This window comes from Heterodontus francisci, chromosome 12 (assembly GCF_036365525.1).
Source record: "Heterodontus francisci isolate sHetFra1 chromosome 12, sHetFra1.hap1, whole genome shotgun sequence".
Taxonomy (NCBI): domain Eukaryota; kingdom Metazoa; phylum Chordata; class Chondrichthyes; order Heterodontiformes; family Heterodontidae; genus Heterodontus; species Heterodontus francisci.
In genome coordinates, this window is record NC_090382.1 from 92,563,110 (window position 1) to 92,585,257 (window position 22,148).

At 42.0% G+C, this 22,148-nt stretch overlaps 1 protein-coding gene across 5 annotated transcripts in view; it reads left to right on the top strand.

Moving 5' to 3' along the window:
* si:dkeyp-23e4.3 (rho GTPase-activating protein 7) overlaps positions 1-22,148 on the top strand; it is a 190,296-nt gene that overhangs the window by 68,414 nt on the left and 99,734 nt on the right. Inside the window, exon 2 of one of the 5 annotated variants that reach the window (XM_068043862.1) lies at positions 13,919-13,996. The exons of the other annotated variants lie outside the window; for them this stretch is intronic. Within the exon in view, the coding sequence (XP_067899963.1) occupies positions 13,975-13,996 (22 nt within the window). The 5' untranslated portion in view covers positions 13,919-13,974. The remainder of the gene's footprint in view (positions 1-13,918; positions 13,997-22,148) is intronic. 5 annotated transcript variants of the gene reach the window in all.

Here is a 22,148-nt window from a genome sequence, read left to right on the forward strand (position 1 = left end):
TAAAGCCTTTGACAAGGTCCCTCATGGCAGACTGGTACAAAAGGTGAAGTCACACGGGATCAGAGGTGAGCTGGCAAAATGGATACAGAACTGGCTCTGTCATAGAAGACAGAGGGTAGCAGTGGAAGGGTGCTTTTCAGAATGGAGGGCTGTGACTAGTGGTGTTCCGCAGGGATCCCTGCGGGACCTTTGCTGTTTGTAGTGTATATATAAATGATTTGGAGGAAAATGTAGCTGGTCTGATTAGTAAGTTTGCGGACGACACAAAGGTTGGAGGAGTTGCGGATAGTGATGAGGATTGTCAGAGGATACAGCAGGATATAGGTCGGTTGGAGACTTGGGCGGAGAAATGGCAGATGGAGTTTAATCCAGACAAATGTGAGGTAATGCATTTTGGAAGGTCTAATGCAGGTGGGAAGTATACAGTAAATGGCAGAACCCTTAGGAGTATTGACGGGCAGAGAGATCTGGGCGTACAGGTCCACAGGTCATTGAAAGTGGCAACGCAGGTGGATAAGGTAGTCAAGAAGGCATAGGGCATGCTTGCCTTCATCGGTCGGGGCATAGAGTATAAAATTTTGTAGCTGTACAGAACTTTAGTTGGCCACACTTAGAATATTGCCTGTAATTCTGGTCGCCACGCTATCAGAAGGACGTGGAGGCTTTGGAGAGGGTACAGAAGAGGTTTACTAGGATGTTGCCTGGTCTGGAGGGCATTAGCTATGAGGAGAGGTTGGATAAACTCGGATTGTTTTCACTGGAACGACGGAGGTGGAGGGCGACATGATAAAGGTTTACAAAGTTATGAGTGGCATGGACAGAGTGGATAGTCAGAAGCTTTTTCCCAGGGTGGAAGAGTCAGTTACTAGGGGACATAGGTTTAAGGTGAGAGGGGCAAAGTTTAGAGGGGATGTGCGAGGCAAGTTCTTTACACAGATGGTGGTGAGTGCCTGGAACTTGCTGCTGTGGGAGGTGGTGGAAGCAGGTACGATAGCGACATTTAAGAGGCATCTTGACAAATACACGAATAGTATGGGAATAGAGGGATACGTTCCCCGGAAGTGCAGAAGGTTTTAGTTTAGGCAGGCATCAAGATCGGCGCAGGCTTGGAGGGCCGAATGGCCTGTTCCTGTGCTGTTCTGTTCTTTGTGCTTTGAGTGGGAGGGCGGGGGGAAGTCTCATCTCCATTCTAGATCTTTTCCCAATGATTTTGAATCTATGACCTCTGGTTATTGACCCACTTGCTAGAGGGAGTCATTTATCTCTCTTTACTCCATCGAAATCTCACCTCATCCTGAAAGCCTCTATGAGGTCACCTTTTAATCTTCTCTGTTCCAAGGAGAACATTCCTAACTTTTCCAATCTCTCCTCATAACTGAAGTCCCTCATCCCTGGTAAACCTCCTCTGGACTTTTTCTAATGGTTTCACATCTCTCCTGAAATGTGGTGCCCAAAATTATACATAATACGCCAGCTGAAGTCCAGCCAGTGATTTTATAAAGTTCTAACATGATCTCTTTGCTTTCCTATTCTATTCATAAACCAAAATAACCCATATGCTTTTTAAACCACCTTATCAACTTGCCTTGCTACCTTTTTAAGGATTTGTATCTATGGGACACCAAAGTGTCTCTGCTCATCTACACTTTTTTTAAAATTAGTTACATTGTCTTTTTCCATATCATTTCTCCCCAAAGTGCATCACTTCATACTTCTCCATATTGAACTCCAGCCGCTATGCTTCTGCCCATTTCACTATCATGTCTGTCAGCCTGAAGCCTATAACTATCCTCATCACTATCCAGTACTTTTGTATCATCTGCAAAATTTATAGTACTGATCCAAAGGACCAGGGGCAATAGCTGAGGAGAGAGAACTGTTATTACCGTATCGGCTAACGTGGGAAGCAGGAAGGAAAGTTGAGTGGTCAGCAGTTTAGTGGGTATAGGGTTGAGGGAATGGGAGTATATAAAAACCAAGAGGTAATGATGATCCTATATAAAACCATAGTAAGACATTAGTTAGACTGCTGTGAAGTAGTAGGTTCTGCACAGTGAGGCTTTGAAAATGATACAACACATTCACTAAGATACTGCCTATTAGGAGAAAATACAAATATGAATAAAGACTCATTGTCTTTTTGTTAGAACAATGCAGATTACAGGGCAATATAATAGGAATGTTTAAAATTATGAAAATATGTGATGGAATAGATAGAAGTAGACAGTTTCCAGTAGTTAAGTCAAGTATGAGGGGCCATAGGAACAGGAGTAGACCATTTTAGCACCTTTAGCCTATTCCACCATTCAATGAGATCATGGCTGATCTGTGACCTGACTTCATATATTATTCTTTGCCATATATCACTTAAGCCCAGTCATCTTCAGCTACTTCATCAATGACCTTCCCTCCAACATAAGGTCAGAAGTGGGGATGTTTGCTGATTGCTCACTGTTCAGTACCATTCGCAATTCCTCCGGATACTGAAGTAGTAGGTTCATATGCAGCAAGACCTGGATAACATTCAGACTTGGGTTGATAAATGGCAAGTAACATTTGCACCACACAAGTGCCAGGCAATGACCCTCTCCAGCAAGAGAGAATCTAACCATCTCCCCTTGACATTCAATGACACTACCATCACTGAATCCCTCACCATCAACATTCTTGAGGTTACCATTGACCAGAAACTTAACTGAACTGGCTGGAGAAATACTGTGGTTACAACAGCAGGTCAGAGATTGGGAATTCTACTGTGAGTAACTCACTTGACTCCCCAAAGCATGTCCAACATCTACAAGGCACAAGTCAGGAGTGTGATGCACTTGCCTGGATAAGTGCAACTCCAACGCCACAAAACAGCGCAAAGCAGCCTGCTTGATCAGCACCCCATCCACCACTTTAAACATTCACTCCCTGCACCACTGGCATACAGTGGTAGCAGAGTGTATAATGTACAAGATGCACTGCAGCAACTTGCCAAGCTCCTTCAACAGCACCTACCAAACCCACAACCTCTACCACCTAGAAGGACAAGAGCAGCAAGACGCATGGGAACATCACTAGCTGCAAGTTCTCCTCTGACTCTCACCATCCTGAGTTGGAAATATATCACCGTTCCTTCACTGTAGCTGGGTCAAAATTCTGGAACTCCCTTCCTAACAGCACTGTGGGTGCACCTACACCACATTTTCTGCAGCGTACAAGAAGGCAGCTCACCTCCACTTTCTTGAGGGTAATTAAGAATGGCGTTGCCAGCAATGCTCACTGCTCACTTCACATGAATGATTTTTTTTTTACTGAGATTTTTGTTAACCAAAAGGTTATCACTCAGACTTTAAAATTAACAATTATCCTGGTATAAATTGCCACTGGCAGAAGAGAGTTCTGATCTTTTACACACTGAACACACTCTTTGTGTATCGAAGTGTTTTCTAATTTCACTCCTGAGGTCTGGCTTTAATTTTTAAGCTATGCCCCCTCATCCTAGACTCCCCAACCAGTAGAAATAATTTCTCTGTCTAACCAGGGCCGCTTCTACCCTCCCCTCCCTCCACCCCCCCCCCCCCCCCACTTGTATTCTAGTCCTCTAGATATAAAGGCTAGTATTCCATTAGCCAGTTCTGATGAAAGGTCACAGACCTGAAAAGTTAACTCTGCTTCTCTCTCCACAGATGCTGCCTGACCTGCTGAGTATTTTCAGCATTTTGTTTTCATTTCAGATTTCCAGCATCTGCAGTATTTTGCTTTTATTTTAGCCTTTTTGATTATTTTCTTTATCACTGTTTGATATTTTAATCTATGTATCTAGACCCCCATGTCTCTCTGCCCTCTACAGTTTAGCTTTTCACTATTTAGTAAGTACTCTGATCTATCCTTTCCAAAGTGGATAACCTCGCACTTGCATACATTGAAATCTGCTTGCCACAGTTTTGCCCATTCACTTAATATATCTTTGCAATTTTATGCTTCCATCTACAGTGCTTACAATACTGCCTATCTTTGTGTCATTGGCAGAGTTGTGTGCGTGACTTTCTATCCCATCAGCTAAGTCATTATTAAATATGGTGAATAGTTGAGGCTCAAACACAGATCCTTGTGGGACACCACTAGTCACATCTTGCCAATTGGAGTGCCTGTCCATTATCCCTACACTGTCTCCTGCCACTCAGCCTTCCTAACCAAGTCAATATTTGCCATCAATTCCATGAGCTTCAATATTAGCTAACAATCTTTGAGGTACTTTACATGGACTTCCAGAAAGCATTTGATAAAGAACATCCATAGACATTTCTTGTTCACTACCTTAGTTACCTCTTCAAAAAATTTCAATCAGGTTAGTTAGGTATGACCTACTCTTTACAAATCCATGCTGATTCTGCTAGAGATTTGGAACAGCGAGCAGGAGAAACCTCTTCGTAGAAAGTAATGTCTATTGAGTTTTCAGGGTTAATGGCCAAGATAAAACTATCGGTTCGAGATTAGATTGGACAAGTGGATTGAAGGAAAAAGGGTTGACAGGATATGGCAACATGCTGGAGAAACGTGATTCAAACTATTTGCTCATGTGCAGCGTAAATGCTGACACTGGCTGCTTGGGCTGAATGGCCTATTTCCATGTAGTAATGTCTATGGATTTCCTTGTACCTATTAATGGCAAATGGGACCTGACTTCCCAGGGAAGCTAAATAAATAAGTGCAGAGTTCCCTTGTCAGAGACATAAGTAACAGCTGAGAAGCAATAAAGGTAATTAGAAGAATGAGCAATGTAAAGGAAGGAACCATATCTTCGTGGCATTCAGCTCCCTTTTTAAAAGTTCCAATTGGATGTGTCAGCAGAGATAAAACATCTTGTGCCTTGGCAGCAGAATAGCAATTGATCAAAAGACAAATCATCAAAGCAGCTAAACCCTTTTGGAGAACAAATCTATTGTAAACTTAAATTAAGTGCCAGTCCTTTTGCCCAATAAAACATATGGCTTTTCTTTTTGTACTGTCATGTTGATTCAGTCATACTCTGATTTCTCTCCAAATAAACACAAGCATTCATCAGAACAATTGCCGAATGATGCATCTGATTCTCATCAGAAAATGAGGACTCACAGGCCATCACAACTAGTCTATGCTGATCTTTGGCCTGTCAGCTTGTGCTGACCAGGGTTGGGGTCCATAAACATTTTGTAATATAGTTTTAGATTCTGAGGGATTTCAACAACTCTATTAAACTCCTTCCCGATAATTCTTACACCCAGCTTCTGTGCTTTTAGATGTGAGAAATGCGATTCATTCCTGGAAATTTAATTGCGTTCCATCAACATCCATAGATGAGTTATAAGAATCTCGTCTTGCTCAACAAGAAAATGGTAAAATCAAATATACGTTCTGTTTAGTGGAGAAGTTTCTTTGCTGCTGTAAACCACATTGTCATCTGCCTCTTAACCATATCCTAAAATTATGCCATTTTCCCATTTTCAAACAATGGCTTTCCCATTCTATTTTTGCTCCTTTGAAGAGGAATAATAGCAACAGAGGGAGGCCAGAGGCTGCAATAGAGGTTCATGGCACCCACTTATCAGTACTCTCACTAGAGTACACAGGCAAAGCGTCTGACCTGCAAATGATCAATGAGTAGTGACTATGGAGGCTTTGCTTTTGTAATTTAAGCTGTCATGGTACTGCCACATACTGTAAGTAAACTTGCAGTCCATCTCCACCACACTGCTCTAACAGACTTTTTAAGATCATAACTGTCCTTACTTTCTATGCCATAGAGGACATCTGTAACATTAGCCAAGAGCTGTGGATGCAAGGAGAGCAGCAACAACTAAAAGAACCTTGCTTGGAGGACAACTTTGCTGGCTGCAAGAAACATTCCTGCACATCAGGCCACTGCATGAACAATCCTGTGTACAACTTGCCCCTTTACATTCTTAATATGCTACCCTCTACAGATGCTTCTCTGCATCAACTTTCTCAGCTCTTGCGTCCAATCAAGGCAAATGTCTTTGAATATGGAAATACCTTGCAAGAGCAATGTCTGCATCTAAAATAACTTTTTAGTGCATAATTTTACTGCAAATCCATACTGTCTGAATGTCTAATGCTTTTCTTTATCTCGGTTCTGGGGTGGGGTTCTTAAAGCTATCCTTGTATTTCTCCCAGATGCTGCCTGAGCAGCAAGAGTATACAAGGTAGTTTGCTTCGGTGTTTCTTTCTTTGGGAGCTAACTGAGAATGAGGTAGCTCTTGACTCGAGTTCTAAGATGGACCTGCCTCAGGCTGCATCATATGGCTGCAAGGGCAGATTAGCCTTGTGTACTGTTGGCCACATGCAGTCCTTGAAGGAGCAACCGACTATGCTGTCGTGCTGTCAGAACAGCATCATGCGCATCCATTCCTACAAGGGTGTCGCTCTGATGGAAAACTGACTGGTTTAACTGAGATTAGTGAAGCCCTATGAGAGTTGACTGGAACCTAGCCCCAGCCTTTTTTGATGGCCTGAAAAACAGCTGTACCTGATCTTGTAACCAAGGCTTTTATGGCAGCAGTCAGATCATCCATAAAGGAAGCACCAACTACCCTTTTAGTTAGGACCTTTTTTTGCAGCCGTCCATAGAACTGCCAGGCCTTCCAGAGTGCACTGTGTTGTAAATCTGTTCCATAAAGTGTAACATGTGTGTCTTGGAACCCATCCACCTTAGCCATCATTTGCAACACAGTATCTGGCCAGTTTCCCAGTGCCTTCACATGGACTAGGTGCCAGCATAATTTTTTTTTTTAAAGATGAACACATAAGATCTGAATCTCTCTTTCTTTCTCTCTTTCTCTCTTTCTCTCTTTCTCTCCAAGCATTTCTCGCCCCTCCTCCCTGTAAGCATTCTTATAACTCTTTTCTGCACCCTCTCTAATGTTTTCATATCCTTCCTAAAGTGTTGTTCCCAGAATTGGATACAATGCTCCAGTTGACACTAAACCAGTGGTTTATAAAGGTCCATTGTAACTTAAATAAAAGCAAAATTGTAACTTGTAACTTACTTGCTTTTGAATTCTATGTCTCAATTTATAAAGCCCAGGATCTTGTATGCTTGTTTAAATACTTTCTCAACCTGCTCTGCCACCTTCAACAATTGGTGCATGTATTCCCCCAGGTCGCTCTGCTCCTGCATCCCCATTAGAATTGTATCCTTTTATTTTATATTACCTCTTCATTCTACCTACCAAAATGTACCATTTTACTCTTCCTCTGCATTAAAGTTTGTCTGCCCATTCCACAAGCCTGTCTGTCCTCTTGAGGTTTATCACTATATTCTCTTCACAATTCACAATACTTCCAAATTTTATGTTGACTGCCAATTTTGAAATTGTGCCCTGCACACCCAAGTCTAGTCATTAATATAGATGTACTGTCCTCCAGTCTGGAAAAACAATCGTTCACGACTACTGTTTCCTGTCACAGCAGCCAATTTAGTATCCATGCCATCACTGTCCCTTTTTCTTCCATGTGCCTCAGCTTTGCTGACGAGACTATTATCCGTCACTTTATCAAACACCTTTTGGAAGTCCATGTACATGACATCAACCGCATTACCCTCATCAACGCTCTCGGTTACCTGATGAAAAAAACTCAAGCAAGTTAGTTAAGCATGATTTGCCCTTAACTCTATGTAGGCATTCTTTTAATTAATCAACCCATGTCCAATTGTTAATTTTGTCCTGGATTATTGTTTCTGCAAGCTTTCCTGTCACTGATGTTAAACTGACTGGCCTGCAGATGCTGGGCTTATCCTTACACCATTTTTTTTTTTTGTTTTTGAACAAGGGTGTAACATCTGCAATCCTCCAGTCCTCTAGCACCACCCTGTATCTAAAGGGCTGGTGGAAGATTATGGTCAATACATCCACAATTTCTACCCTTGCTTCCCTCAGCATCCTCGGATGCATCCCATCAGATCCTGGTGACTTATCAATTTTAACTACAGTCTGCTTTTCTAATACATCCTCTTTATCAATTTTTAGCCCATTCATTATCTCAATTACCTCTTCCTTCACTATGACATTGGCAGCAGCATCTTCCTTGGTAAAGACAGATGCAAAGTACTCATTTAGTACCTCAGCCACACCCCCTGCTTCCATGCACAGTTTCCCTTTTTTGGTCCCTAATCAGTCCCACCCCTTCTCTTACTACCCTTTTACTATTTATATGCCGATCGAAGACTTTGGAATTCCCCTTTTAGTTGCCAGTCCCTCCTTTATAATCTCTCTTTGCCCCTTTTTTTCCATGCTCACTGCCCTGCGAACTTCCTGTAATCAGCCTGGATTTGGCTTGTATTCTCAAGCTGTCATCTGTCATACACCTACTTTTTCCACTTCATCTTACTCTTTATCTCTTCCATCATCCAGGGAGCTCTGGTTTTGATTACCTTACTTTTTCCCCTCTCAGGAATGTACCTCTACTGTACCAAAACTATCTCTTTAAAGGCAGCCCATTGTTCCATTTGCCTATGAATCTTTCATTCCAATTTACCCAGGACAGGTCTGTTCACAATCCATTGAAACTGGTCATCCTCCAATTAAGTATTCTTACTCTAGATTGATCTTTGTCTTTTTCCACAGCTAATCTAAATTTTATGAAACGATGATCACTGTTCTCTAAATGTTCCCGTGCCTCCTTCTTCATTTGATCCAGAAAGTTCTCATGAAGTCACTTCAGAAACTCTTCCTCTCTTCCCTGTACACTAAACCTATCTCAGTTTATATTAGGATAATTGAAGTCCCCTGTTATCACTAGTCTATAGTTCTTTGCACCTCTCTGTAACTTCCCAGCAAACTTGCTCCTCGATATCTTTCTCGCTAGTTGGTGGTCAACAGAAAACCCCCAGTAGCATAATGGAACACTTGTTTATAAGCAAGAAAGGAAGGAGAGAGAAAACGGGGAACTACAGGCCAGTTAGCTTGACATCAGTCATTTGGAAATTGCTGGAATACATTAAGGAAGTCTTAACAATGCAATTGGAAAATCATAGTATGATCAGAAAAAGTCAGCATGGCTTTATGAAAGGGAAATAGTGTTTGACAAACTCATCCGGTAGATATAAAGGGGAACCAGTAGATGTAGTATACTTGGATTTCCAAAAGACATTTGATAAGGTGCCACACAAACGACTAATACACAAGGTAAGGGCTCTTAAATATGGGGATAAATGGGCATTTTCAAGTTGGCAGGATGTAACTAGTGGAATGCTGCAAGGATCAGTGCTGGGTCCTCAGATATTTACAATCTATGTTGATGACTTAGACGAAGAGTCAGAGTAATGTACGCAAGTTTGCTAATGATACAAAGCTTTGTGGGAATGTAAGTTGAGAAGGACACAGAGACTGCAAAGATATATAGACATTATCCAAGAACGGGCTAAGGTCAGAACATGCTAATTACATGCCAACGTCTCTTCTGCTTAACATTTCCGAATATACAACTTAATGTGATATTCGCATTGTGAAAATCCAATCTTAAGACTAGATATACACCCCTTAAACTGTGCAATAAAATATCTTAAAATCTCCAATTGTGTTGATTTGAAACATTCAAGTGGTGTGCTCTTATACTAGCAAATATATTTTGTTGCTTGTATTTTGCCTTTGGGTAAATCTCTCTCTGGGGGATGACCCAAATGAGGCTGTTCTTGGCGCCTTTTAATATATAGAAAATGGATGAAGTTTCCTTTGGTGACTAAACAGACCCTTTGCATGTTGTCCTTAACAAAAAGATCCCAGCAAACCACCATACTAGTAATATTTCACACCTACCCAATAATGGTCTCCACAGCCAACAAAAACAATCCCATTACGGGAGGCTTCAGAGGTGCCACCTTTAGTTCAGTGGTAGCATTCTCACATCTGAATCAGAAATTTGGGGGTTCAAGCAACACTGCAAACACTTAAGCATATACTGTAGACTGGCCTTCCAATGTAGTATTGAGGGAGTGTTGCACTGTCTGAGGTGCCATCCTTTGGATGAGGTGTTAAACTGAGGCCACATCTTCCCTCTTGGGGGCACATAAAAGATCTTATGGCACTGTTTGAAGAAGAGCGGGTGAGTTCTCCCATTGTCTCTGTCAACATTGACCTTGCAACCAAAATCCCTAACAGATTATCTGATCAATTATTTCAATGCTCGTTGTGGGAGCTTGTTATGTACAAATTGGCTGCTGCATTTCCTAGATCACACCAGTATGCTTGAGTATTTTACAGTAAATTGAGATATTCCAAGAGCTACATAGAAGAAGGTAATGCATATTAACCTAGTCTAATCAAATTGACAACCTAACCTTCCAATTACTCTTCAGAACATACTATGTTGCAAGGATGTAATGGCCTTATGCCACATTAAAGCCGATCTGCATACTACCATTTTCATTTCTAGTGCCTAAATCCATGTTTTCTGCTGTCTGATGTGGATTATAAGATTAGCTTCTATACTAAGATGAGTATAGAAGTACTTAGGATCTCCCACAGGACTACTATTTAGCAGAGACTGTCAGTCCTGAAGGCTTTCTTTGTATTAGTTAGGTGGCATTTTGCATTGCCAGTTGTGACCCAGTCTTCTCTTCCTCCTTCTCTTTGCGAAGCAAGATGCCAGCATCTCCTTCCACATACTCCACTGAAGTTTTGGGTAGTGGATGAAACATCTGCAAATGTGAAAATATGATTTCTGGATCTATGGCTTTAGACTCTAGATTGAAGTTTTATGAAAATAAAACTGTTCAATAAATTTCTGGACCCCAGATAAAAATGGACAATAACTTTTCTATGTTATTGATTTGGCAAATGATTTACTGTCTCTTAAATTTTACCTGAAACCAACTTTTTCATTGCCTCTTGGACTTTTTATGCAAAATTGCTATACTTGAAAAGCAAATCATGCAGTGTATAAATTGCTGGGATTTGTTCTGCAATGCTGTGCTGTGTCAAATCATTTATTCTGATCATTGGCATTCACACGTCCACCAAAAATCCATTTGGATAAAATTTGAAGGAATTATTGACTGGTTAAAAATGTTTTCGGTAAATAATTCTTTTCAAGCACGCAGGGCTGGATATTGCATTGGGCAGACGGGAGCTGGCCACCGACGTAAAAGCATTTTACAGGTCCCCGAGCTTTAATTGTTCCGAGGTGGGACTTCCGCCCGCTTGAGGGAGGAAGTCCTTCCTCATTGAGCTGCCAGCCAATCAGCAGCCCAGCTGACTGCAGAGGAAGACATGGAGCCGAGATTTAAGGTGAGTTTTAGTTGCCTCGCCGGGGATAATTAATTGGTCGGACCTCAGCGAGGCAAGGGTAGTTATTTGGGGGGGAAGGAGGGTGTGTTGGGTGGTTGGGGAAGCGAGGGCAGCCCTCCATCGGGCACCCTGTGCCCATTATCAGGGCCCATCCCCGGGGCGCTGAGAAGCCTCCAGCCTTTCCCAGGCTGCTTTTCGCAGATCCAGGACGCCAGCTTGCCATGCGTAAAATCCCCATGGAGGTGGGCACAGGTTGTTAGGTGGCAACTTAAGGGCCATGATTGACCTGGGGCGGGCAGCCTGTTTTTCACCCACCACCATCCCCCCACCCCCACCCCAGTGTAAAGTGGGGGGCAGGAGCGTGTTGGGAAAGCCTCCCACTCCATTTTATGCCAGCCCCCCCACCCCTGCCACCATCCGGCTCATTGGGGTGGCATAAAATTCCGGTCGCAATGCCAAAATGCGTCATCTCATCACTTTCACTTCAATGTGTTTATCATGACATGGCTTTTCTCCAAACCAAAAAAATTACAAACATTCTTAAAGACATTACCTGCTTTTTTTTTTAAAAAAATCCTTGGTGACTGTCTTTTTTGATGGTAAAACTTTGATAATTACTACAAGAGAAAGAAAAACATTTTTGGTTGTGCAGTTCATTCTTGTCTTGCTTCATGGATTTATTTTTCTGATCATTTTAACCAGCAACCCACATTCACGAGATAAATACCGACCGTGGAAGTAACTCGACCCATCTTGACTCATTCTGTCATGCCATGCTACTGAATTTTGAATGAATCTAAACTTTCACCTTCAATATCGTAAATGGAAGAGTATGTTCTCTGTTGATAACTATTCTCTGCCTCCCTTTTAATTTCTTGGTTTATAACATTTCATCACTTTGAGAAACTTTTTTGCCAGATGTTTTGATAGCCATTTGGTTTAGTTGAATGGCTTTTTGAGCCAACATTTATCTTGAATGAAAACTGATTTTAAATATGAATCTGTCTTGTGGCTTTGGTAGTGTATGAGGGTCATTTGTTTCATTTGCCACCAACGCAATGTAGTGTTTATTGTGTGGTGATGTGACTTACGCCGAGGACCGATGATTCATCAGTTGAGATCAAATCTTATTTGAGGAAAAACAAAAATCAATTTTTAATCAGTAAAATGCAAAAGGCCCCCCATTTTTATTTTTGCTTTAACCCTTATTTCCTGCAACCAGAATTTGCACAATTTGCAAGTAGCAGCACCAAAACTATGTTTAAATGTCACTGGGATTTTTTTTTCATCCATGTTTTAAAGTTGAAGAAAAATTGGTTTATAATGAGACTTTAACAGAAACAATCATCATTTATTAAGGGAAATTGTGATTTTACATGGACAGGAAATTATACCATTCTGCGTCTTGTATACAACGCAGTTGAGGGCACCTCTGTTTACCCTTGGCTTTATATCCTAGTAAGAATTTGAATAGTTCAATGGCCCAAGGCCATTCACTGTCCTGGTGCTGATGACACTATGACCATATTTTATCACTGTTGCTCCACATTGACCAGTGTGGGGTGAGATCGAATGCTGGAGTCTGGTTGAATCCAGTCAAATTCAAGCATGCACTAATTCCATTTATATATGGTTAATTTAGCCTTCTGTTTGGAAAATTTTTGAATTTTTTTTACCAGTTTCTTTATTTAAAAAAAGAGCAATATGCTGAAGATATTACAAAAACAAAAAAAATCTACCACTGAACAATCACATGGCACTATTTCGCAGAAAAGCAGGGAGTTCTCCCCAGTGTCCTGCCCATTAGTTGTCCTGCAATCGACAGCATAAGAAAAACAGATTATCTGGTGGTTATATTGCTTTTCGTGGAGGCTTGCTGTATGTAAATTGACGACTACATTTCTTGTATTACAACAGTGACTATACTTCAAAAGCACTTTGGTTGTAAAGCGCGTTGGGATGTCCGGTCATGAAAGGAGCTATATAAATGCAAGACTTACTTTCTTTTAAAACTGTTCTCCATTTTATTTAATTATTTGTGCTGATCTTTTTCTTTCTAAGTTATGGACTGTTCAGTCATCTCTAATTGAAGATGGGATTGGATTACTTTGTTTACTAATGTTTTAATATAGCTTGACAGGGGTTTAATACTGCTATGGCATCACCACACAAACAAATCATTTGTACATAGATGTCAGGAGCAGTAATGAGTCTTTTCATGTCTCTTTATAAAAAGATAAGCCTTTGAATGTTGTCATGCAGCATTAAATATTTGGTACAAGGACTGGCTTGAATAAACTGATGGTCTTTTGAACATTCCTAAGCTTATTTTCAAAACTGGAGCACCAGCACACTTGGAGGACAGAACTTGTATTACAGATTTGGTGGGATTTGCATGTTTGATGTATCCTTCAGTGTGTTTAAAAGTTCTCTGCAATGGGGGAGTGCACTTCTGAAGTTGCTTAAAACACACTGGTGCATAGTGGATGGAATTTTAATCTGCATCTTTCCCTTGCTATTTATAACCTGCTACTGACATCGTATAATTGTTTCCCAGAACTGACATTCGTTTTCCCAGAACTGACATCCCTTACAATGGGCATGAAAGCTCTTGTTTAAGCTTGTTGGTCTCTTCCTATTTACAGCATGGAGAAGCATCACTATCTTGTTTGAAAGACTACAAACCCTCTCCCCCAGCTAGATGTCTTGCGGGTCACAGAAAGGTAAGACATAAGGTCAGGACTAATCTGCTATTTTCCCCCTTATCGTCAACTTATGTGACAACAGGTTATTTGAAGAATTGCATAAATTCCTTCATGGTCAAAATTTGGATTGGGAGCAAGGATCTAAGCAGGCCCTTGATGTATACAAAGAGATAGTGAGGCTGGATCTTCCAATGTAAAGTCCACACTAATGGAATAAGTTAATCTTCTCATTATAAGCCCAGCGCCAGGAAAATTTCTTCAGCTTGCTTGAACTTTTTGTATTTTATAAATCTTATTGAAGCTTGTTATTTTGTAGTTAAGGTATATTATTGCTGTGGCTACATATTTTCTCTATGAAATGTAGTCATCTTTAGCAGAGGTGATTTTCGTTGAGGCACCTAATGCTAACTAATTGTCTTAGCAGTATAGCAAACAAAACTGACCGTACTTTCATACCTAGAGCTAGTAGAGCTTCTGATCACTTATCTTCCTGCATTGAATGGCAGTACCTCCCAGGGGAGGAATGGCATTGGCTGTAACACGAGATTTCTGCAGTTGGCGTTCAGTTTGCAAAGGTATGGATTTGGGCGAGGGGGTTAACTATATGGGGAGGTAGGGAGGGAACAATGACTGCCAAATAATTATTAGCATTGTTCGAGCAGGGCAGAACCGAGTAAGGGTAGAATGACAGAAATGTATATCTACTCCTGATTTGTTTTTTCTACAATCTTTGCAAGACACCTTTTTTCATAGTATTCCTGTACTCTAGGATGCTTTCACTACAAAAAAAAAAGTTTGCAAAAATTTTTCTTGCTTTTAACATTTATGGAAAAAGCTCAAACTTTTTTTCCCCCTCTACTCTTCTGAACATGGCTAACCTCAGCAGGGCAGGACACCAACTGTGTGTTCAAATACCAATTGGAATTAGGGGTGAGCAGGGAATGGTTTACACCTATTGTAAATAATCCTTTCATTAATATTCATCAGTAATTGAAATTGCAAGCTAAGATAGAGAGTTTAAAAGAAAATTCCCTACCTTTTAAAGATCTAAACTCTAATCTACCTCGAGGTGCATGTGAAACCTAGTACTTCAATAAATTTAAAAGTAACAGTGCAAATCGGAAGAAAATTGTTTCAACAGCCAGAGTCAGGTCGAACAGCTGTTATTATTAAGGGTCTAATTTTACTAATAGACACCAGGGGGTGCAATGATTATTAGAAATTTTCAACTTGCAGCCAACTCCTGAAGTAGTCCATTTACTCAATCAAACATTGCTGAGGCATTCTGCTTCTGAATTAAATAACTCATCAGGAGGCAATGCATATTTCACAGTTAATAGAGACATTGGGTACAACCTTTTTAAGTTCCTTTTTGAAGTAATCAGCAATAGGTGGAACTGTTATTAAAATGCATCAGATCTTTATTGGCCTGGGTAACACAGTTAAACACCTTGGGAGAAGATTTCCTATATTACTGACATCATAAATATAGCTGGAGGATATCTTGTGATTACTATTTCTAGCAAAATCTTTCATGTGTTCTTTTGGAACTTTTTTTAAAATTTCGCCAGAAATGAGAGAGATAGGAAATGTTCCCTTTATGCTTGCAATGTCTCGTATTCAGCAACTGGAGGAGGATTGCTTCTACACCTATTAGAAGAATCCTGTAAAGCAAGTGATGTTTCTAGCACAGGAGGAGGCCATGCATCATCATCGGTTTGGTTTGGTTTGCTCTTGTGAAGAACTAACACAATCATACTGCCTTCTATCTCCCCATAGCCCTGCACTTCCTTTGCGATAGCCAGAGTGTCCAAGTGTAACAGCATGCTGTTTTGATAATGAGTTGGTGGAACATTCCTTTACAATCATGGCCTTCCTTTGGACAAGGTCTGAGTGACCGATTTGTCACTTATCAGCCCAATCCCTCAGTACAGCCTTGTGGGGGAGGGGATTATGTGCCTTGTTTAATTTTCTCCTCTTCTTTCTACATAAGAACATACGAATTAGGAGCAGGTGTAGGCCACTCGGCCCCTCGAGCCTGCTCCGCCATTCAAGAAGTTCATGGCTGAACTGATTACTCCACATTTCCACCTACCCCCAATAACCTTTCACCCCCTTGCTTATCAAGAATCTATATACCTCTGCCTGAAAAACATTCAAAGATTCTGCTTCCACCATCTTCTGAGGAAGAAAGATCCTAAGACTCACGACACTCAAAACATTTCTCTTCATCTCTGTCTTAAACGGGCAACCCCTTATTTTTAAACAGTAACCACTAGTTCTAGATTCTCTCACAAGGGGAAACATCCTTTCCACATCCACCCTGTCAAGACTCCTCAGAATCTTATATATTTCAATCAAGTCGCCTCCTACTCTTCTAAATTCCAGTGGATAGAAGCTCAGCCTGTCCAATCTTCCCTCATAAGACAGCCCTCCCTTTCCAGGTATTAGTCTAGTAAACCTTCTCCGAAAGGCTTCCAATACATTTACATCCTTCCTTAAATAAGGAGACCAGTACCGTACACGGTACTCCAGATGTGGTCTCACCAATGCCCTGTATAGTTGAAGCAAAACCTCCCTATTTTTGTATTCAATTCCCCTCACGATAAACAATAACATTCTATTAGCTTTCCTAATTACATGCTGTACCTGCATACTAACATTTTGCGATTCATGCACTAGGACACCCAGATCCCTCTGCATCTCAACCTGCAATCTCTCACCATTGAGATAATATGCTTTTTTGTTCTTCCTGCCAAAGGGGACAATTTCACACTTTCCCACATTATATGCCATTTGCCAAGTCTTTGCCCACGCACTTGACCTATTTATATCCCTTTGTAGCCCCCTTATGTCCTCTCCACAAGTTACTTTCCTACCTATCTTTGTATCATCAAATTTAGCAACCATACCTTCGGTCCCTTCATCTAAGTCATTTATATAAATGGTAAAAAGTTGAGGCCGCAGGACAGATCCTTGCCGCACACCACTTGTTACATCTTGCCAACCAGAAAATTACTCATTTATGCATACTCTATTTCCTGTTAGCTAGCCAATCTTCTATCCATGCCAATATGTTACCCCCTACACTATGAGCTTTATTTTCTGCAATAACCTTTGATGTGGCACCTTATCAAATGCTTTCTGGAAATCTAAGTACAGTACATCCCACTATTTCCCCTTTATCCACAGCACATGTAACTCCCTCAAAGAACTCCAATAAATTAGTTAAACATGATTTCCCTTTCCCAAAACCATGTTGACTCTGTCTAATTACCTTGAATTATTCTAAATGCCCTGCTATAACGTCTTTACTAATAGCTTCTAACATTTTCCCTAAGACAGTTGTTAAGCTAACTGGCCTGTTGTTTCCAACTTTCTGTCCCCCTCCCTTTTTGAATAAAGGAATTACATTTGCTATTTTACAAACTAATGGAACCTTCCCTGAATCTAGGGAATTTTGGAAAATTAAAACTAATACATCAACTATCTCACCAGCCAATTCTTTTAACACCCTAGGATGAAGTCAATCAGGACCCCGGGACTTGTCAGCCCGCAGCTCCAACAATTTACTCAGTAACACTTCCCTGGTGATTGTAATTTTCTTGAGTTCATTCCTCCCTCCCTTCCATTTCCTGATTTGCAGCTAAAACTGGGATGTTACTTTTATCCTCCTTAGTGAAGACCGTTTGCAAAATACCTGTTCAGTTCATCTGCTATCTCCTTATTATCCATTACTAATTCCCCAGACTCGCTTTCTGTAGGACCAACACTCACTTTGATAACTTTTTTTTTCTTTTTGAATTATCTATAGAAACTCTTCCTATCTGTCCTTATATTTCTAGCGAGCTTTCTCTCGTGCTCTAATTTTATCTTCCTTATCACTCTTTGTTATTCTTTGCTGTTTTTTTAATATTCTATCCAATCTTCTGCCCTGCCTCCCATCATTGCGCAATTATAAAAAACAAAACAAAGAACAGTACAGCACAGGAACAGGCCATTCGGCCCTCCAAACCTGCACCGATCTTGATGCCTGCCTAAACTAAAACCTTCACTTCCGGGGCCCATATCCCTCTATTCCCTTCCTATTCATGTATTTGTCAAGATGTCTCTTAAACGTCACCATCGTATCTGCTTCCACCACCTCCCCCGGCAGCAAGTTCCAGGCGCTCACCACCCTCTGTGTAAAGAACTTGCCTCGCAAATCCCCTCTAAACCTTGCGCCTCGCACCTTAAACCTATGTCCCCTAGTAACTGACTCTTCCACCCTGGGAAAAAGCTTCTGACTATCCACTCTGTCCATGCCACTCATAACTTTGTAAACCTCTATCATGTCGCCCTCCACCTCCGTCGTTCCAGTGAAAACAATCCGAGTTTATCCAACCTCTCCTCATAGCTAATGCCCTCCAGACCAGGCAACATCCTGGTAAAGCTCTTCTGTACCCTCTCCAAAGCCTCCACGTCCTTCTGGTAGTGTGGCGACCGGAATTGCACGCAATATTCTAAGTGTGGCCAAACTAAGGTTCTGTACAACTGCAACATGACTTGCCAATTTTATACTCTATGCCCCGACCGATGAAGGCAAGCATGCCGTATGGCTTCTTGACTACCTTATCCACCTGCGTTGCCACTTTCAGTACGCCCAGATCCCTCTGCCTGTCAATACTCCTCAGGGTTTTGCCATTTACTGTATACCTCCCACCTGCATTAGACCTTCCAAAATACATTACCTCACATTTGTCTGGATTAAACTCCATCTGCCATTTCTCCGCCCAAGTCTCCAACTGATCTATATCCTGCTGTATCCTCTGACAATCCTCATCATTATCCGCAACTCCACCAACCTTTGTGTCGTTCGCAAACTTACTGATCAGACCAGCTACATTTCCCTCCAAATCATTTATATATCCGACAAACAGCAAAGGTCCCAGCACTGATCCCTGCGGAACACCACTAGTCACATCCCTCCATTCAGAAAAATACCCTTCCACTGATGCCCTCTGTCTTCTATGACCGAGCCAGTTCTGTATCCATCTTGCCAGCTCACCTCTGATCCCGTGTGACTTCACCTTTTGTACCAGTCTGCCATGAGGAACCTTGTCAAAGGCTTTACTGAAGTCCATATAGATAACATCCACTGCCCTTCCTTCATCAATCCTCTTCGTCACTTCCTCAAAAAACTCAATCAAGTTAGTGAGACACGACCTCCCCTTCACAAAACCATGCTGTCTCCCGCTAAGAAGTTTGTTTGTTTCCAAATGGGAGTAAATCCTGTCCCGAAGAATCCTCTCGAATAGTTTCCCTACCACTGACATAAGGCTCACTGGCCTATAACTTCCTGGATTATCCTTGCTACCCTTCTTAAACAAAGGAACGACATTGGCTATTCTCCAGTCCTCTGGGACCTCACCTGTGGCCAATGAGGATGCAAAGATTTCTGTCAAGGCCCCAGCAATTTCTTCCCTTGCCTCCCTCAGTATTCTAGGGTAGATCCCATCAGGCCCTGGGGACTTGTAAAGCATTAAGGTAGATAAGACACCTAACAACTCCTCCTTTTTGATAGTAAGATGACTGAGACTATCTGCACTCCCTTCCCTAGGCTCATCATCCTCTAAGTCCTTCTCTTTGGTGAATACTGATGCAAAGTACTCATTTAGTACCTCGTCCATTTCCTCTGGCTCCACACATAGATTCCCATCTCTGTCCTTGAGTGGTCAAACCTTTCCCTGGTTACCCTCTTGCTCTTTACATATGTATAAAAAGCCTTGGGATTCTCCTTAATCCTGTTTGTCAATGACTTTTCATGACCCCTTTTAGCCCTCCTGACTCCTTGCTTAAGTTCCTTCCTACTGTCTTTATATTCCTCAAGGGCTTCGTCTGTTCCTAGCCTTCCAGCCCTTACGAATGCTTCCTTTTTCTTTTTGACTAGGCTCACAATATCCCATGTTATCCAAGCTTCCCGAAACTTGCCAAACTTGTCCTCCTTCCTCACAGGAACATGCTGGTCCTGGATTCTAATTAGCTGACGTTTGAAAGACCCCCACATGTCAGATGTTGATTTACCCTCAAACAGCCGCCCCCAATCTAAATTCTTCAGTTCCTGCCAAATATTGTTATAATTAGCCTTCCCCCAATTTAGCACCTTCACCCGAGGACTACTCTCATCCTTATCCACAAGTACCTGAAAACTTATGGAATTATGGTCACTGTTCCCAAAATGATCCCCCACTGAAACTTTGACCACCTGGCCGGGCTCATTCGCCAATACCAGGTCCACAATGGCCCCATCCCTAGTTGGACTATCTACATACTGTTTCAAGAAGCCCTCCTGGATGCTCCTCACAAATTCTGCCCCATCCAAGCCCCTTGCACTAAGTGAGTCCCAGTCAATATAGGGGAAGTTAAAATCACCCACCACCATACCCCTGTTACCTTTACATCTTTCCAAAATCTGTCTACATATCTGCTCCTCTACCTCCCGCAGGCTATTGGGAGGCCTGTTGTAAACCCCCAACATCATGACTGCACCCTTCCTATTCCTGAGCTCCACCCATATTGCCTCGCTGCACGACCCCTCTGAGCTGTCCTCCCGCAGTACAGCTGTGATATTTTCCTTAACCAGTAATGCAACCCCCCCCCCACCCCTTTTACATCCCTCTCTATCCCGCATGAAGCTTCTAAATCCTGGAACATTTAGCTGCCAATCCTGTCCTTCCCTCAACCAAGTCTCTGTAATAGCAACAACATCATATTTCCAAGTACTAATCCAAGCTCTAAATTCATCTGCCTTGCCTGTTATACTTCTCGGATTGAAACAAATGCACTTCAGGCCACCAGTCCCGCTGTGCTCAGCAACATCTCCCTGCCTGCTCTTCCTCTTAGTCCTACTGGCCTTATTTACTATGTCCTCCTCATTTATTTCACTAGCTGTCCTACTGCTCTGGTTCCCACCCCCCTGCTACACTAGGTTAAACCCTCCCAAGTGACGCTAGCAAACCTTGCAGCCAGGATATTAGTACCCCTCCAGTTTAGATGCAACCCATCCTTGTACAGGTCCCATCTGTCCCTGAAAAGATCCCAATGGTCCAGATATCTGAAACCCCCCTTCTACACCAGCTGTTCAGCCACGTGTTTAGCTGCACTATCTTCCTATTCCTCGCCTCACTGGCACGTGGCACAGGGCGTAATCCCAAGATTACAACCCTAGAGGTCCTGCCTTTTCACTTTCTACCTAACTCCCTAAACTCCCCCTGCAGGACCTTGTCACTCTTCCTGCCTATGTTGTTGGTACCCATATGTACCACAACCTCTGGCTGTCCACCCTTTCCCTTCAGAATGCCCCCTGTCCGTTCAGAGACATCCTTGACCCTGGCACCAGGGAGGCAACATACCATCCTGGAGTCTCTTTCACTTCCACAGAAGCGCCTATCTGTGCCCCTGACTATAGAGTCCCCTATAACTATTGCTCTTCTGTGCTTTGTCCCTCCCTGCTGAACAACAGTGCCAGCCGTGGTGCCACTGCTCTGGCTGCTGCTGTTTTCCCCTGATAGGCCATCTCCACACCCACCCCCCCCCCCCCCCAAACAGTATCCAAAACGGTATACTTGTTAGAGAGGGGGATAGCCACAGGGGATTCCTGCACTGACTGACTGCCCCTTCTAGCGGTCACCCATCTATCTGCCTGCACTGTGGGTGTAACCACTTCTCTAAAACTTCTGTCTATGACGCTTTCCGCCACCTGCATGCTCCTGAGTGCATCCAGTTGCCGCTCCAACCGATCCATGCGGTCTGTGAGGAGCTGCAACTGGGTACACTTTCTGCAGATGTAGTCATCCGGAATGCTGGAAGCATCATGGACTTCCCACATCTCACAGGTGAAGCACTTCAACCCTCTAACTGACATTTCTAGCACTAATTAATAAATTAATTTAAGATAAATAAATACTTATTAAATCCTTACTAAATTATGATACACTTAACTTTATGGTCCCTAGTGCTAGATTCCTACTATAAATACTAAATGCCGATCTAAATACAGTAATCTCATTCCTCTGGTTTAGTTACTCTACTTATTAATTAGTTAATTTGGGTTTTAATCAATTTTTACCAATGTTTTATTTTCAAATTCAGTACAAATTCCCTACCAGCCAATCAGGTCACAGCTTTCCTG